Source organism: Notamacropus eugenii, chromosome 5 (assembly GCF_028372415.1).
Source record: "Notamacropus eugenii isolate mMacEug1 chromosome 5, mMacEug1.pri_v2, whole genome shotgun sequence".
Classification (NCBI taxonomy): Eukaryota; Metazoa; Chordata; class Mammalia; order Diprotodontia; family Macropodidae; genus Notamacropus; species Notamacropus eugenii.
In genome coordinates, this window is record NC_092876.1 from 341886229 (window position 1) to 341898725 (window position 12497).

Below are 12497 nucleotides of genomic sequence, written 5' to 3' on the forward strand. Positions count from 1 at the left end.
GACCTTTCCTGTTGATCTTTCAGGTCACTCTGGGATAGAAATCTCCTCCACTCCACTGTTTTGTGGCTTCTGCTACTCTTGAATTTGTTGAGAGTCCTTCTTTACAGGTTTTTTATGGCATATGTTATTTATGGAACATCCAGTACATGATGGAGCATAAGGTGTAAGAAGACTGGAAAGGTAGGAGAGGGCTAGGTCATGAAAGGCTTTGAATGCCAAATAGAGAATTTTATTTTGTTCCTGAAGGGAACAGGGAATCACTGGAGGTTACTGAGTATGTGGGAGGAATGACATGATCAGATGTATATTTTAGGAAAATCACTTTAGTGCCTGAATGGAGAATGGATTGGAGTGAGGGGTGACTTGAGGCAGGCAGACCCACCAACAGGCTATTACTTGGTTCAGGTTTTATGTGATAAAGGCCTGCCCCAGAGTGCTGGCAGTGGTAGAAGTGAGAAGGGGTGATATTCAAAAAATGTTACAAAGGTAAAAGCAACAGGTCTTAGAGACACCTTGGATTTGGTTGGGTAAGATAGTGAGGACTGCAGAAAGACTCCTAAGGTTTGAACCTAAGGGGCAGGGAAGACAGTATGGCCCTCCACGGTGTGGGAAGCCAGCAGGGTGGCATGGTTTAGGGAGGGAGAAAAAGATAATGAGGTCAGTTTTAGACACATTATTGAGTATAAGAAGATTGCTGGGCATTCCATTTGAGATATATTATAGGCAGTTGGAGACATGAAATAGGAGGGTGACAAAGGGTTTGGGGCAAGATAGGTAGATTTCAGAATCACCAGCATAGAGAATCCATGGGAGTTTGTGAGATCACCAAATCAAGTAAGTATGGAGGGAGTTAAGAAAAGAGCACAGGACAGAGCCCTGTTAGAGGATGCAAACTGGAAAGGGATCCAGCACAGGAGACAGAGGAGTGATCAGATAGAGAGGATGCAAAGAAACAGTGTCCCAAAAAACTAGACAGAAAAAAGTCTCAAGGGGAAGAGAGTAGTTAACAAGATCAAAGGCTGCAGAGGGGTCAAGGAGAATGAGGACAGAGAAAAGATCAATGGATTTTTTTAGCAACTATGAGGTCATGAGTCACTTTGGAAAGCCATTTTGGTGGAATGATAAGGTCAGAAGCTGAATTGTAAGAGATAAAGAAGAAAGTGGGAGAAGAGAAAGTGGAGGCATCTCTTATATATGGCCTTTTAAGGCAGATAGCTACAAAAACGAGAAAAGATATTGGACAATAGTGAGAAAGGAAGACTCGATCGAGGGGAGACTTTTTGAGGATGGAGAAGAAAAAACCATTTGTAAATAGTCAGGACCGAGCCAATAGACAGAAGGAAAATCTGTAGAAGACTGGAAATGAGAAAGAAGGCAATCCATCAGAGTAGATGGAATGAAATGAGATCACTTGGATAACTAGAGAGGTTAGCCTTGGAAAGAAGTAAATCTACTTCATCATGTAAGACAGGGATGGAGGAGGAGTGACAGGAGGTATCTGAATCATAGGAAATGAAGAAGATGGTAGAAGGGGCTGAAATGATTACCAGATGGGGGCTTCCTTTTGTATTTCTAAAGATAGCCAGTGACTGATCAGGAAGTAGAGTGTGGGGTAACAGAAAAGCTTCAACATTTTTCATTCAGAAAGATTTTCTGCTCCTATATCAATATTCATTCAATCCATCATTATTTATTAAGGACCTACTATTTGCCAGGAAGTAAATGCAGAGCATACAAAGAAAAGTAAAGAACAGTTCCCTGCTCTTAAGGAACTCATGGTCTAACAGAGAAAACAATAAGCACACAAAAGTGTACAGACAAGGTATGTACAGGATAAATCAGAAAACACTAGAGAGAAAGCACTAGAATTAAGGGAGATTGAGAAATGCTTCCTGTAGAAGAGAAGATTTTTGTTGGGACTTAACAAAAGCCATGGATGCCAATAGGCAGAGAAGAAATAGGAGAGCATTCTAACCATGGCAGACAGCCAAAGATACTGCCCAGAGCTGAGAGATGGAGAGTCCTGTTGGTAGAACAGCAAGGAGGCCAGTATTATAACTATATTTTGGTAGTGCTTTCAAATCCCTTTGCAAAAATCAGTCACATCTACCCCAAAATATACTGACCACCTGTGGTACTGTGAGAAGCATATAACATATACAGCTGCACAAAGGTCTGTCACACTTAATTTAATTGTTGGCCCTGGTGCTAATGTAGTCATGCCTAAGCAATTTCAGAATCACACTAATAAGATATTGTGAGATTCAGCTGAAGCTACACTTGCAGCACAACTGTATCTCAGCAGAATTGCTAAGTGTTAAGAATTCTGTGAAATCATAAAGTCACCTTTAGTAACACCACCACCTTCCAAAACTCACAGAGGGATTTATGCCTCTGTGTTGTCTGTGCTAAGCTCAAGTGCTTATATCTCCCTTCTAACTAATAAACTCCATTGTTGGCTAATGTGCAGCAGTGAATACTTCTGGATTCAACTTGAGAAATGCCAAGAGCCCCAAATGCTGGCTCAACAAAGGTTTTTTTTAAGTAACTGACATTTATTGGTGTTTTATTATTGTTTCATTGGTATCATTGGCATTTATTACTTAAATGAGTCATTACATTGGGAACAATCTGATGAATACCTCCATTCAGGCCACTAATTTCTTCGTTATTATCATCACACATTTAATACCAACTCACATTTACATAGCACTTTGAAATTTACAAAGTACTCCCCTCATTGTTCTTACCTGTAAAGTAGGTACACAAGTAGGTACACAGTTTACAGATGAGGAAAAGCAGATGGTTGGAGTCAGAGCAGGAGCTCAAACCCAGGCTTCCTGATTCCAAATCCTTGCCTTGAAATGAGCTTTGCATAATGTAACATGTCAGAACAGACATTAGGATCTCTTATCATGCATAAGAGCTTAGTGCAGTATCTTGTGCCTCTAGATATTTAATAAATATTTGGTCAATGAATCATTTCAGCCCCTAAGTACTATTATCTCCTATGGTCTAAGAGTACAGTAATAAAATGTAGGTTGCTCTGTAAATATGTCTGGAAGAAGATAACAGGTTGAGATGAGTACTGCATTCAGAGCTAGAAGACCTGGTTTCAAATTGCACCTCTGTTATGGACTATCTGGATGACCTTGGGGAAGTACAAAATAAAGAAAAGAGTTAATACATATGTAAAATGCAAAGTGTCAAGGTGGAAAAATTCAACCAAGGTATTCCTTAACAGCAAAGTGCTCCATTAGGTAATGTAGATTGGGTGAATATGCAGCCAAAATTTCTGATATTTCACCAGACACTGTGACATTTTTAAAGTACAAACATACTGTTTGTATTTTGAATCTCACTTCATTTATCTCTTTGGATCATGACTGATTTCCCTTTAAACAAGCTTTCTAATGTTTATTGCAATTTTCATAATGATTTTTGAAGTGGAAATTGAAGGGATGCCCATCAGTTGGGGAATGGTTGAACAATTTGCAGCATATGAATGTAATGGAATACTATTCTGTATAAGAAAGAATTGGAAGGCCGATTTCAGAAAAACCTGAAAAGACTTACATGAACTGATGCAAAGTGAAGTGGGCAGAGCCAGGAAAACATTGTACATGCTAACAGCAACATTGTATGATGATCAGCTATGATTGACTTAACTCTTCTCAGCAATGCAATGATCCAGTTTGATTCCAAAAGACTCATTGTGGAAAATGCTATCCACATCCAGAGAAAGACCTGAATGCAGAGTGAAGCATACTATTTTCATGTTATTTTTTCATGCTTTTTTCTTCTTACAAACTGTAATTATCTTGTAAACTGTTTCTTTTACACATGACTATTATTGAAATGTTTTACATGATTTTACATAAATAAACTAGATCAAATTGCTGACTGTCTTAGAGAAGGGGGAGAGAAAGAAGAGAGGGATAAAATTTGGAACTCAAAATTTTATTTAAAAATACTTGTAAAAGATTATTTTTTTATTTCAAAGTAACAGTTTTTTTTTTACTGGATAAAACATAACTCTCCAATGTTTAAATGGCATTGAAATGGAAAATAATCCCTTGACAGAATTCCACTTTTCAATCAATGTTGGGAGAGTATAGCTCATTCTTTAATGGAGTACTTGTATTACAATAGTATGTCTCTTTAATGAGAATACTCTTTTAGAATAATGGCAATTATTTCACATTTTCAATGAATGTTTGTTTTCTTCCTACAAAGACAAATTCTGCCTGAATTTAGATATTATATAGTTTAATTAAGTTTTTATGAATTGTAAAACATTTACATTTATTTGTATTTTCTTTCAGTTGCCAAAACCATATTGACAAAGAAGCTTTTTTACAATAACAAATCCATTTCAATATTCCCATACTACCATAGTTTGGGTACTGCTATATATGGAAAGGCAAAACCACCAGTGAAGCTGCCAGAGCCCTTAACAATACTAATAGAGCCTTATCTATTGGAGTTCTTACAGAAAGATGATCAAATAGTTGAAGAGATAAGTAGCACCATGGAGAACTGTTATTGTGAGCTAACGTGGCCTGAATCCAATTGTAAAGAGCCAGAAATTATACTCAGTCCTTCAGCCACCTTAGTCAGGCAAAGAACAAAGAGTGACATAATTAAGAGATGGAGTGAGGATGTTTTCAAGAGATTCTCTTGCCTCATGTCTAAATACCAAGTTAGAAAGTATAATGTCAACCCAGGGATGTGGGAAGCCTTTGGAGACAGCATAGAAAATAAGAACATTTTGATCAAGTTTGATGAGCTTCAGGAGACAGTGATCATAGCAGGGAGACTAGAAGATGTGCAAAGAACTGAACCACAGATGAGGACTCTGATTGAAAGGATCACCCAAAAAACAAAAGGGGGAAAAAAAAGTATAAGCAAGACCTTCCCCGTGTGTCCTGTAAGGTTTTCCATTTTATACAGAAGTGGGTTAGAAGAGACTGTCCATAAGGAACACCCAGAACTTACAATTTTCACTTACAATTCTCTCACAAAGAGCATTTGCCTGAGTGGATTGGCTGCAGATGTGTACAAAGCAAAGAGTGAAATTCTGGAGAAACTGCAGAGCTTGGCTCAGAAATCCTTCCATGTTCCTCCTCAGATCATTCAGTTTCTGCAGCAAGTAAACTGTGAGACATTCTCTGAATCTCTTTTTGGAGCAGAGAAAATTCCTGCTGCTTATGAGTTGGAGGGTGAAGCAGTTATGCTGGTTGGCTCCTCTCCCCAAATTCTTTCAGAAGCTGAGGAACATATGAAGCGTGTCTTGGATTTTAAGTGCATCAGTGTGGTAGACAGTGGGATTCCTAATGACTTTTCATGGAAAAAACTCATTGGTGAATTACATAAGAAATACAATTGCTCCTCGAGAACCATGATAATAGAACAGCAAAATTCAGACAATGGTGTTCAGGTAATCATTGCTGGTTGTGTGAGGCCAGTATATGAAAGCTACCAGAAACTTTGTGAATATATAGAAAAAAACACAAAAATACAGGAGTGGGTTGTGGTGAACTCTCTAGGAGTCATCCAGTATATGAAGAAAGAAAAAAAGCAAATCTGGAAAAACCTAAAGGAAAAAAATGTGAAGGTTGATTTCAAAACTCTAGCCAACCAAAGAGGCATTGCACTGTGTGGACCAAAAGGAGAAGTGGTAAGAGGAATATCTGTGGTTAAAGAAACATTAGATTCATTATATGTTAGAAATTTCAGCATTGATAAACCAGGGGCCAAATCCTTATTCAAAGACAAAGAAGATTATTGTACAAGGGAAGTCAAACAGCGATATAATTGTTTAGTCTGGCTACAAGAAGATGGAGATGAGAGCAGTGGAGGCAGCGTTGATGGCCAGAAGGTCTATTGCAAGATAACCTTAGAATCTGGCATCTTGCTAACTGTTCAGAAAGGTGACTTAACCCAGTTTTCAGCAGATGTGGTGGTGAATGCAGCAAATGAGGACCTAAAGCACTATGGAGGCCTGGCAGCTGCACTCTCTAAAGCAGCAGGCCCAGAGCTACAGAGGGACTGTGACCAAATAATCCAGGAAAGGGGCAAGATTCCTCCTGGCTGTGCTGTTGTCTCAGGTGCTGGACAGCTCCCATATAAGCAAGTGATTCATGCTGTTGGCCCCTGGTGGACACAAGAATGTGCTCACAGATGTGTGCAGCTACTAAAAAATGCTGTCACAGTGTGTCTCTATCTGGCTGGACTTGATGGGCACACTTCAATAGCTATCCCAGTTCTTAGCTCTGAGGCGTTCGGCTTCCCTTTAAAAGAGTGTGCAGAGACCATCATCTTGTCCATCAAGGAAAATTTACAGAACTCTCAAAATAAACATAGCTTGAAAAAGATTTATCTTGTAGATTCATCTGAGGAGAGAGTTCAGGCTCTTTCCAAAGCTGTGAGGACCATTTTTAATGATGTATTACCTAGTAATAATTCATTGTCCTGTAAACCATTAGAACACCTGAAAACCACCTTGAGAAAAAGTACTGAACATAGAAATACATTGAACTCCATCCAAACTAGTGAACAACTGAGCATCATCATGATGATAGGGGATGTTCAGGATGTACAGGTGGGTATTATTATTTAAAAAATACCACTGAAGGCTATCCCATGTAACTAGGATCATATGTACTTTTAGCATATGTTCTTTGTAGTGTTAATGCAGGTTTAATCTAAGGTTTAAATTCTACTCCCTGGAGTGTGTGGAAGTGGAATATGAGTCAAATGATTTGCCCAGGGTCACAGAGTTCATAAATGTTTAAGGTAGGTTTGAACCTAGCTCTGTCTATCTACAAATCTAGTGCCCTATTCATTATACCATGCTGCCTTCATAAAGAAATTTTAGATAATCCAGCATCTATTCCTTCCATTTCTTGCAACTAGCCAAGAGCTGACTTTATCTAGTTCTGTCATATTTCAGTTGTGTCCAACTGTTTGGTACCCCACTTGAGGTTTTCTTGGCTGAGAAATGGAAGTAATTTGCCATTTCCTTCTTAAGCTCATTATAATGATGAAGAAACTGAGATCAGTGGGTTAAGTGACTTGAGCTGCAAAGTGTCTAAAGTCAGATATGAACTCGGGAAAATAAGTCTTCCTGACTCCAGGTCCAGAACTCTGTCTACTTCATTACCTAGTTGCCCAACTTTATCTAGAAAGCTATCTATTCTAGAGAAGGAAACACTTTTTTAAAAAAAGCCTGGTCATATTTTTGGTTGTGGTTTCAGTGTTATAGTTAAGTCTAACTCTTTGAGACTCCTTTAGGGAATTTCTTTCCAAATATATTGGAGTGGTTTGCCATTCCCTTCTCCAGCTCATTTTACAGATGAGGAAACTTGAGGCAAACAGAGTTGAACATCTTGCCCTGATCCTTGTCCAGGATCACACAGCTAGTGGCTAAGACTGGTTTTGAACTCTGGTCCTCCTGATTGGAGGACCAGCACTCTATCCACTGAGCAACTTAGCTGCCACAGTCATATTTTCCAGTTTATCTTTAAAAACTGATTTTTCTTCTTTATTAAGAAATTTAGAAATAGCAATCAACTTTAACAGGTTGAAATAGAAAGAGGCACAAAAAACATACATGAAACTGGACTTCTATTATGTGCAGTTTAGCTGGCTTTTTAAAAGATATATTACATTTAGCTCTATTATAGCAGAACTGCCCTGCTTGTCTCTCTCACCATCTAAACTTACTTCTATGTGTTTTAAAATGTTTCTGCTTTGTTTTCTCCATTTTTGCATTTTTACATTACTATCCCTATTTATTATCTTTCTCCAGCAACTGTGGCTTCTGCTTTCTTCATTCTACATTAGTTAATAAAGGTCTTGCCATGTTTTTCTTGAGACACCTAGGTGCATAGTGAATAGAGCACTGCATCTGCGTGAAAAATGACTTCAGTTCAAATCTACCCTCAAGCTCTTGACAGCAAGTCACCTAGCCACTATCTGCCTAAATTTACTCATCCCTAAAGTAGAGATAATAATTGTACTTGCTTCATGGGGTTGTTGTGAAGATCAAATGAGATCTTTTTAAAGTTCTTAAATAAATGCTAAGCATTTTTTAAAGTAATTTCTCATTTTCATTGCTTCCTATAGTGTAAAATATCCTATTATATTCATAAGCTCCAAACTACTCAACTCTTTCCCCTTTTTTTTGCTACCATGGATAGTGCTGCCATGATGTCTTTGATCTATTTGGGATTTCAGACCTCCCTAAGATCTGAACCCCACAATACTTTGCTGGATCAAAGGGTCTGAATAGTTTGTTGACTGTTCTCACATATTTGCAAATTGTTTTCCCATGTGATTGGAAATTTCGAATTCTTCTTATCTTATCAGTATGCATAGCTTCCTAGAGCTCCTCCAAAACTGACTGCTTTTTGAAAAAATCAACTTCTCTATGAGGGGTGTTAAGTATAATTCTTGGTATTAATATAATTCCACTTTTCTCATATGGTTGTTCAACATTTGAATTTTTCTTTGGAACTCCTCTGTGTGGAAGACTTGCTTTTGTCCTTATATATTTTTATTTTATTCTTTAAAGATTAAAACCCAAGCCCTTTGCCTACAAATATATTGCTCTTAACCTTTTCCTTTGTATTCATCTCTTCAAAAAGTGCTCCTTGTCCATGACCCTTCTCAAATCCCACATGCTTTGTAAAGCAGCCACAGATTGTCCAGTGTAAATAGTGAAATGGAAGGGAAAAGCATACATTAAAGCATTATGTGCAAAGCTCTATGTTAAATTTTGTAATACACATAGAAAATTAAGACAATCTCTGGTCTCATTGAGTTGACATTCTAATGTGGGAAACAACAAATAAATGAGGGTTCATATTAGTTCACTATTGTGCTATTTGGTTCGTAGCAGATTGAAAGGTCAGGTTGTACTTAGGCAGGAAAAGCAGTGGGTTCAGTGGCAAGACCCAAGGCCCTTGAGGAGTAATGATACAATGGATGCTTCCCTGCCAAAAAGACAGTGGATGCAAAGACTAGAGTGGAGCTGGGCTCTGGGGTACATTCAGCAGAGATAAGGACCAGAGAATCAGCACCAGATGACAGTGGGTATCTTGAGCCCAGGTGACACTGGACAAAGGGACACTGAGAATTAATTGGAGAAGGGAAACATTCATGGATTCCCTCAGTTATAGGAGGTGATGCTACTCTGTCTTTCAGCAGTCTATTGTTGGTTTGGGTGCAGGTGGGGGAGGGGAAGGCAGGGGAAGCTAGGTGAGTCAGCAGTTGGTGTGCTCGGTCTAAAGCTAAGAAGACCTGAATTCAAATATGCTTTCAGGCAGCTACTACCTGTGTGACCCTGGGCAAGTTACTTAATCCTTGCCTGCCTCAGTCAGTCCAGAAACATTTATAAAGTGCCTACTCTATGCCAGGTTGGGAAAGGTTTCCTGTTGAAGATGAGATGCCTCAGTTTCCTCAACTTTAAAATGGGGATAAAAATAGCATCCACCTCCCAGATTACTTATAAAGATCAAAAGAGATAATATTGGTAAATCACTAGCAGTGCCTATCATATAATAGGGGCTTAATAAAGGCTTGTTCCTTTCCTTCTTCACTTCCCTTTGCCACTGTGATGTCTGGTGGAAGCACCTATTGGTCATCTTTGTACTGTAGCAATTACTACTGGAATAATTATTAAGTAATTAAGTTTATACTGTTCTGTGTCTTTACTTATATGTTATACATTGTCTTCAACTTTCATGTAAAATGTTTCATTTTTATTTAACTTTACACATGTATCACCTAACTCTTCAACTAGATTGCAAGCTATTGGAATATAGGAACTCTGTCTTATACTTCTTTGCATCTTTCACATTGCTTTTCATGTGAAGATTTACTGATATGATTTTATTTTTAAAAAAGTTTGTTTTTATTTTAGACTGATGTTGTTGTAAATTCCATCCCCCTGGATCTTCATCTTGGCAGTGGGCCTCTTTCTCAGGCTTTATTGAGGAAAGCTGGTCCAGAACTCCAGGAAGAATTAAATACATTTCGAAAAATATCTGTGAAAACAGGTGAAGTTTTCCTGACAAGAGGCTATAATCTGAGCTGCAGATTTGTACTCCATGTGATGGCTAGTATCTGGGATAATGGAGCTGGGAAATCAGAAAAGGTAGAGAAATGTTAAATTCTCAATCAACAAGCATTTATTAAGCATCTACTGTATGCCAGGCATTGTGCTAGATGTTGAGGATGCAAAGACAAATATTAAAGAGTCTGTGCCTTCACATGTTTACATTCTATCAGGAGAGAAACATGTACACATGTAAGCAAACACAAAATATATAGAAATTAAATACAAAGTAATTTGGAAAGGAAGGGGCACCAGGAGTGAAGGTCCAAGCCTCACATAGAAGGTGGCATTTGAGCTGAATTTTGAAGGGAGCTAAAGATTCATTGAAATGGAGATGGGTTAAGGGTATACACCAGGCATGAAGAGAGTCTGGGCAAAGTCATGGAAGTGAGAGATTTATCATCATTTCAAGGAAAACACAGTAGTCTGGTTTGGCTATGGCATATATGAAAGTGTATCATATGCAGTAAGCCTAGAAATATAGGCTGCAGTTGGATTATGAACAGCCTTCAATTAAAGTACAAGAGTTGGCAGCTAAGTATGGCAGTAGATATAGCATGCCAGGCATGGAGTCAGAAAGACCTGAGTTGTGCTCTGACTCTTGACCCATACCAACTTTTTGACCTTGGACAAGTCACTGAAACTTTACCTGCATCAGTTCCATCAACTATGAAATAAGGGTTAATAACAGCACCCTACCATCCAGGGCTGTTGTGAGGATAAAATGAAATTAATGTTTATAAAGCACTTAGTACAGTTCCTGGCATACTACAAGTGCTATAAAAATGTAATCATTATAATCATTTATTGTTTTTATCATCATTAGAATCATCATGATCATTATTTTACCTGCAGCCCATTTGGAGGCATACAGAATTTTATATCTGCATCATTATGGCTTGAATGTGTCTTTGGAACTCAAACTAAAAGTCACTGGATAGTTCATCATTGTTGTATTCATATCAATGAAATTGAGTCTTTCTGTAACTTGGTCAATAACAGTAAAGAGTATAAAGGCATAAACCATTAATAGTTATAGATGGATCAGTTGGTATTAATGATGCTGATGGTCATATTTCATTAGGGAAAGAAGGACATATGAGCTATGAGAATGGCAGTGTCAGTGGCAGTGTGGTTATACATCTTTTAGGAGTTTAAACTTATTCCTAACTTTATACACTTTTCCTTTCCAATAAATTAGGAGCTCCCTGGAGGGTACTTTGTACTTTCCTCAATTATTTTGTTAATTTTTTTTTATTTTTTAGCTTTTTAGCACTTGTTGATTTGCATATATTTAAAACTTCAAAGAATAAAAACTTTGAAACGCACACACAAACCAAACACACACACACACACACACACACACACACACACACACACACACACAGAGGTCATTCCGATTAACTGCCTTTTATAGTTTGTCAGAACCTTGGAACAGATTCAGACTTAATTCTGATAACTAGATTCACTTTGGTCCCATTCAGTTTCTTCTTTTACCATCATGAAATCTCTTTCTTTGCCTGCTGGACCAAAATTAATCAGATGGGCAGATGGAAAGGCAGCACATTGTCCCTTCATTCAGAGTCAGTGGGTTTGTTTTTTCTTTTTTTCCTGTTGATGTGAGACAGGCTGCATCATCACTACCTCTCACTGTTACATAAGGTGAAGTAGTGATCTCAGAAGATATTGTGGGTAGGCTATATTCTGCATCTAGGTCTCATGTTCAGCTGTTTCTTTTGAAGGCTGTGGGGATTTGTCTGGCATTTTTGTCTTCTGTTTAGGCTTATTGATTTATGAATTTCAATCATATATGGGTTGTCAGGCATTTTTTCCACTTAAGCAGTAATAGATGGGGCTTACCAGTAAGTCAGTCCTCTGAGGTTGCTGCTCTGAATCATTCTTTCTTCTTCCTGCCTTTTCCCTTCTAATTACCTCAGTTCTTCACAAAAGCAGGAAGCAGACCAGTTAGACTTATGAAAAGTTGGATTTCTTTCTTTTTTATCATTAGTATGTGTATTTTATCACAACTGCCATTTTCTATCCTAGAGACTAATTGACAGGTGAGTGTACCTGCACCCATGGGGGCACATGTATCCTCCATTTCTAATGCTAGCCTGATTTACACGAAAATATTTGCCATTTTTCAGATCATGGAAGATATTATCACAAAATGCCTGGAAGCTGCTGTCGCCCTATCTGTAACATCGATCACTTTTCCAGCAATTGGAACAGGAAATTTGAAATTTCCAAAAAACATTTTTGCCAAATTAATCCTTTCCCAGGTGTTCAAATTCAGTAGATCAAGACCTTTGAAGACTCTAAAAGAAGTGTTTTTTCTGTTGCATCCCAGTGACATTAGCAACATTCAGGTAAT

At 38.0% G+C, this 12497-nt stretch overlaps 1 protein-coding gene across 1 annotated transcript in view; it reads left to right on the forward strand.

Moving 5' to 3' along the window:
- LOC140506520 (protein mono-ADP-ribosyltransferase PARP14-like) overlaps positions 1–12497 on the forward strand; it is a 62412-nt gene that overhangs the window by 21386 nt on the left and 28529 nt on the right. Inside the window, exons 6-8 of the mRNA XM_072613793.1 lie at positions 4326–6604; positions 9929–10162; positions 12271–12492. Coding sequence (XP_072469894.1) covers positions 4326–6604; positions 9929–10162; positions 12271–12492 — 2735 coding nt within the window. The remainder of the gene's footprint in view (positions 1–4325; positions 6605–9928; positions 10163–12270; positions 12493–12497) is intronic.